This window comes from Theobroma cacao, chromosome 6, assembly GCF_000208745.1.
Source record: "Theobroma cacao cultivar B97-61/B2 chromosome 6, Criollo_cocoa_genome_V2, whole genome shotgun sequence".
NCBI lineage: Eukaryota > Viridiplantae > Streptophyta > Magnoliopsida > Malvales > Malvaceae > Theobroma > Theobroma cacao.
Window position 1 is genome coordinate 6014919 of NC_030855.1, and position 6961 is coordinate 6021879.

Genomic DNA, 6961 nt, shown 5'->3' on the forward strand with positions numbered 1-6961 from the left:
TTTTCTTACCTAAATCTCAATGACCTCGATTCAAAAAAAATTTCTACTTACCCTAGGCCTTCAAGGTTTAGGCAAAATTACCCTACAGTCACTTAACTGAAATCTAAGGCTTCTGAATATTGTAAAATTCTTAGGGTTTCAGCATAAGTGAGATTTCCCTAGGATAACGAGAATGTCATCCTTATCTAGCTTTGGAAAGCATTGCTCTGATAAGGAACGTCAAAACACAATGGGTTTCTAACTATAGTACCTACCTTTGGAAAGTGTTGCATTAATACCACTTGTCATGGGCTTGGAACTTTAGCCAATATCTGTGCAACGCTTAAGACTTGGGGATAGAAAACCTTAACTCAGAATATTGCACAAAGATGTGAAAGTGAATATAACTAAATAACCTTGAAGAAAAGACTTTAGGGAAAAATAATTATATTATTCCCAAGAGAAACAAATAACTAAGTTCTAAGCAAATAACTTAAATTTCTTGAATTCTAGACTATTGGAGCAATTGACTTTATGCCTTTTCCTAAAGCCCTAGGGTCCTATTTATAATAAGGTTTCCCTAATCCTAAAGTAACTTCATTTCAAGTCGTCTAGAATGACTAAAGTAGATAACAAGAGTTTTAAATAAAATAAGCTATTACAACACTCACTAGCTTAAAGTCCTAGTGCAGTTAAAATACATAGATGATTATACACAAGAATTCCATCGTAAACAAACTACCTTGTTTGAGAAGTCCTCTTGACGTTGGGCTCCTTGTACAATCTTCCTTGCATGGGGCCCACAATCCTACGAGACTAGGTGGCATGGTGTGTCTGCAACCCATTGGTTGTCAATGGGCCCCCAATCAATGTTAGCTCAGCATTGATTTCTGGCCTTATGAGGTGTGTGACACCTATTTGTGCTGTTATCCCAACTAGTCTTGAAGGTTGTGCGTGTCACAATTCTGTGAACTGTGACACACGACCCTCCAAAATTATATTACCTTCTGCCCCTGTATGTATGTGTATGTATATATGTGTGTGTGTGGGTGTGTGTGTGTGTGTGTATACATACACACACACACACACACACACACATATATATATATATATATATATATATGTATATGTTAGAATAAGCCTTACTAGCCAATCTGTGGTGGTATGGGAATTGCAATTTTGAGAAATTCATATATGACATTTTGTTATTCATAATAACATTGAGATAGTTTTTTAACCATAAGTTTATGATTTAATTAATTTTTGTACTTATCTAGATAAAGCCCATGGATCTATATATGCCTTGCAAGGGAATTGTATTGGGATACAATTATGAGATCCTTATGCATCAAGGCATTGTTCTTAAAAGTTCCTGATAACTGTATTATTAACACAAGGCATCAATAATGCTCAAAGATCGACGCATGTTATGTTCCTTACTTATGAAATAAGCAATCGCTCTCATAGGTTGAAATATAGAAATATTTGGAACTAGTATGTGGGTGCTTGCCATGGGAGAGTGAGTTCGCTAAACATGACCCGCCATAAGAAGTGCATTTGGTACCTCACTTAAGTGTCTATGCAATACTTCTCATGTGTCAGTTGTGTAACTACTCCCTAGACTTGAGGCACAAGGTTGTCTTGTATGTGGAGTACTATGCTTTAATTTCATCCCTACGAGTGCCTAACCAAGGATGCCAAAGCAAAATGTTTTTGGGTATAGTATGAAGCCTATGAAAGCAAATGAGTGATCAAGATAGGAATCATCACCCCAAGTGATTCAAGGGGAAAGATCTCATTAGTTCTTGGTTGACATTAGCTTAATCAAATCCTTGGCTAAGGTGATTAAGAGATTATGAAATGAGTTTAATAAGTCTCTATAAAGCTAATGATTTAACTGCAAGAACAAATATGGAGGTCAATACGAGTAGGCACTGCACCAAACTCTTATCATCTCCAGGATATATGATGAGGGAATGAATTACACTAAAAAATTGTACACTAAAAGGTTGTCAAAGAATCCTTTGACTCTCCTAATAATTGGGTGGCCATGATGCGTTGCTAGATGCCAATTATGGTCTATGGAATTGAATTAATTAATTTAAAATTGAATATGATTCATTTAAATTAATTAATTAATAATATTATAATTTAATTCCATTACCAACATGTTAGGAACCTAATGGGTCACACACAAAGGTTGCAATTTATATTAAATTGAGAGTGTGATGATTTAAGTTAGACTTAAATCAAATTCTAGTTTTAACTAATAAGGACCTAATTAAAAGAGTTTAATTATGTATTGGTTAAATATTATAATTGTTATAATATTAAAGACTTATTTTGCAAATTTTAATAAGTTAAACCTAGATATAAATATCACAATATAGCTAGTCTTTTTTTTAAGGAGAAGGAAACAAAAAAAAAAGAATTTTTCTCTTGAGTGCTGCCACTCTTGAGAAGTTTATTTTTTTTAATTTTTTTGAAAAACTTCTCCTTTGATTCTTTGCTGGAAATCAAAACGAAAAAAGGACAAATCGTTGTCCACTTGCTAGCACAAACCCGTGGCATAAAGCTTTATGCTTGAGAAGGATCCACTGTAATCGTGTGTGCAACATTGGAGGCCAAGCGATTGAATAGCTGGGATTCTTTCACACAAAAAGTGTTCACGTTTTGTCACCAAAAGAAATCCATTTGATTACCATATCACTTAGAAAGGTAAAACCTTTTTTAATTTTATGTGGTGCTTAACTTTGCATTAAACAACCAAGATGATCCAAAAGTAAGAAGTATGATTTTTATTTTATTTCAATTTTTTTAATTCCGTTACGTTGATGCTCTAATCATACTGTTTCTAGCAGTATATATTAAAAACACAAGACTAAACCAAGGCGGGATTATATACCTTAACATCTTTATTAATTCCTTTAAGTGGCATCTTTCTTCATTAAACTGACCCATTAGCCATTATTTATTCTCTTTTCCGTCTGTTCCATAAAGTAGTTCTTTTTCCGAATCATAGATTATTCCGCCTGCAAAACAAAACAACAAAAAAAGGTATAATGTTTATAATTTATCTAAGGTCAAACTCATTAAGTTATACCATTTTCACGGGCCAAGAGATCCTATCAGATGCTCTGTAGTGAAGAATTGGCACTTTGCTTTCCTTATATAAACTCCTGTCTGATCAATGCGTTCTGCAACCAGAACTGCAGCTACCTGAAAGAAATCAATTCGATCAACAAATATGGATCCCATTATCTTACTTTTCTGTACAATCTTCTTTGCAGCCATTTCCCTTGGAGTCCTCTTATACTCCAAAAATCCTAATGCTTCTCACCCGAACCTTCCACCAGGCAGGATGGGCTTGCCATTGATCGGTGAAAGCCTTGAATACCTCTTAACGGGTCGAAAAGGTTATCCTGAGAAGTTCTTAAATGATAGAATGGCAAAATACTCTTCACAAGTCTTCAAAACTTCAATACTAGGAGAATCTATGGCCGTTGTTTGCGGAGCAGCTGGCAATAAATTCTTATTCTCCAATGAAAACAAGCTTGTCACTGCCTGGTGGCCAGATTCTGTAAACAAGATTTTCCCTTCTTCTACACAAACAAGTTCGAAAGAAGAATCAAAGAAGATGAGGAAAATGCTACCTAATTTTCTTAAACCAGAGGCCTTGCAAAGATACATAGGTATGATGGACAACATTGCGCAAAGGCACTTTGAAGCGAGTTGGGAAGGCAAGCAAGAAATTACAGTGTTTCCACTTGCAAAGAGATATACCTTTTGGGTTGCTTGCAAAGTATTTTTAAGCATAGAGGACCCAGAGCATGTTTCCAAATTTGCCGATCCTTTCAATGCCTTGGCTTCTGGAATAATTTCTGTCCCCATAAACTTACCAGGGACACCTTTCCGTCGTGCTATAAATGCTTCAGAATTGATCAGGAAGGAATTGATGGCAATCATTAAGCAAAGGAAGATTGATCTTGCGGAGAATAAAGCAGCCCCCAATCAAGATATTTTGTCTCATATGTTGCTTGCGACAGATGAAAATGGGCAGTACTTGAATGAATTGAACATAGCTGACAGGATTCTTGGTCTGTTGATTGGTGGACACGATACTGCTAGTGCTGCCATTACTTTCATTATCAAATATCTTGCTGAGCTTCCTGACATCTACAATGAGGTTTACAAAGGTAATTTCCTAAACCCTCATATTGTTTAGAAAATGTTGGTTTTATTTTGCTGAAACAAATTTTGTTCTATATAGAAACTGATTTTCTCAAGAAACAAACGGCCAATCCAAACCCAAATGAGCTGAATCCAGAAATTTAAAGCAATTGGCATGAATTAAGGGTTTTAACTACGGGAAAATAAGATGACTATCTTTTCTTCATTTTCTTCCTTTAAATCTGTGAGATCCTAAGACGTTAAGCACCAATTTTTAACGTATATGTACTGCAGATCGTCACCATGGCATAATTTATTTATCCACATTGAAAAGAAATAGCCCTGTTGTTATCTGTTACTCTTTCCATATATTGGCTTGCTTTGTAGCATGTAAGTGTGCATTTTTAGCTAAAGAACAAATTTGCTTCCTTGCCACGAGAATCATTTAATCTTCATTCATGTAGTATAAATAAATGGCAGGCACGATTGCTTAACCAACTAAAATAAAACTAGAGTCGGGCAAATGCAATTAATTTTTGTTTGGATATGGAAATTTTCCAGTTCCGAAATTTTATCTTTTAAGCTCATGGTTTATGGGTGCTTTTGGAAGTAAAAAACAAGCAAATTGTGTTGCTAGACTACTTAAGGAATGAGAGGGACGAGAGAGGGAAAGAAAAGTAATAATCGGTTTGGGCAAGTTTTCCTTCAGAAGGCTTTATAATTTGCAATGACAGTAGGAATCATATACTGTTAATTTGATTATATACTTTTTTTAACTGAATTAATCGAATGTATTGTGAAAGTTAACTGAATTAATCAAAAATAAAGTTTTAATCGATTAATCAATGAATCAAATTAGATTGATTAATTCGGTTAATAATTGAATTAATTAAAATTTTTTTACGTATCTTAATAGCCCCAAACCCAATTTTTAGTCATGAACCTTAGTTTTTTATCCTACATGCTAGAGCGAAGGCAGCTTAGGGAGTTAGGGTTATGATTTATAATATGTTTATATATGTTATAAATGGCTTAACATTAGAACATCTTATAGTCACGTTCCAATAAGATTTGAATAGTAAAACTATAGTCATGAGTTTGGATAGAGCTCAACTACTAGTCACAGAGAACTCACTCATGAACTCGATTATAAATATAATTTTTAATTTTATATATTTTCTTATTTATAAATTACTTATAGTTAATACTTACTAAAATTCATTAATTATTTTGAATATAATTTTAAACTTTAATTTATGAGTTAATTTTAATTTATTAATTTAATTTTTATTAATAATATACATAGAAATTAATTTTAAATTTATTTTTGTTTTGGGTTTGAGTTTTTTATGAGTATTAAAAATCAGGTTCAAGTATTAAGTGTTGATTTTTAATCAGACTCGACTATGATTAGTTAAATTTTCATTGTGTTTGAATTCGAGTATTTCAAAATTAGTGGTATCCTATCTAAATTGCTGTCATTTCAACTAGTGTGTCCGTGTATGTATATTAAAAAAAACATTATCCTTTAGGTCAAGTATTATTGATACATAATTATCGATCAAATTCAATCTTTTAATTAATAGTTTTTTTCTTTCCGAATTAGCAAAACTAGCAACAGAAAACTGTGGACTATGGAGAAATACATTAAAACTCACTTGAAACTTGTATCTATAGTTATTTATGTTTTCTTCTATGTGGCAGAACAAATGGAGATTGCAAGATCAAAAGAACCAGGGGAGTTGCTAAACTGGGAAGACATTCAAAAGATGAAATATTCCTGGAATGTTGCGTGTGAAGTGATGAGACTTGCTCCTCCACTTCAGGGTGCTTTCAGAGAGGCCATCACTGACTTCACATTTTCTGGTTTCTCCATTCCTAAGGGCTGGAAGGTTGCTTCATTTTAAATCTAACTACAATTCCATGTTATTTATCTATTGTTTATTGACAACAAATTTCATTTGCTGATTTTCAATGGTTTTCAGTTGCACTGGAATGTCAATTCAACACACAAAAACGTGGAGTGCTTTCCAGAGCCAGAAAAGTTCGATCCTACAAGATTTGAAGGGAATGGACCAGCTCCTTATACATTTGTTCCATTTGGAGGAGGGCCAAGAATGTGTCCCGGAAAAGAGTATGCCCGTCTTGAGATACTTGTTTTCATGCACAATGTGATGAAAAGGTTTAATTGGGAAAAGCTGTTACCTGATGAGAAGATAATAGTGGATCCATTGCCAATGCCAGCGAAAGGACTCCCTGTCCGCCTCCTTCCCCATAAACCATAAACTTATTGCTTCTACTTCTACTTTAGCTTCTCAAGAGAAATAGGACTTTTATCAACAAAATAACATGGATAGTGAGGCACTTGTTTTGTAGATAGCTGCGCAGTACTAGCTCTAACGCATAGCAAGACAATTGCCCTGGGCATTTCTCATTCTCTTGTATCTCATTAATTTTATTTTCACCTTTACACACATTTATGTACTTAAGGAAAGTTAAGCATAATTTTCCCGTACAATAAGTTTATTGTTTTACTATTTATTTTATGATAAGTTTATTGTCTCCTTAATTTTTTTGGGCATAATACTCAAAAAAACTCTTGAACTATTTTAAAAATTTTAAATAAGTTCTTATTCTTTTATTGCATTCAATCAAATCCCTATATTTTTATTTTGATTTAAATAAGCTCTTATAACTAATGGTTGGCTAATTGTCATTAATCAAATTATTTACTATCATTTTATATCCATGTGGTCTTGACGTAATACTGATGTAGATGGTCAAAAATTTTAGATGATCATGTCATCACATC

General features: G+C 33.5%; 1 protein-coding gene across 1 annotated transcript; it reads left to right on the forward strand.

Annotated features, from left to right (window-relative positions):
- On the forward strand, window positions 3227–6599 carry LOC18595548 (beta-amyrin 28-oxidase). The gene is made up of 3 exons (XM_007023556.2): window positions 3227–4175; window positions 5854–6041; window positions 6135–6599. Exons 1-3 carry the CDS (start codon window positions 3227–3229, stop codon window positions 6432–6434), a joined length of 1437 nt encoding a protein of 478 aa, XP_007023618.1. The 3' UTR covers window positions 6435–6599.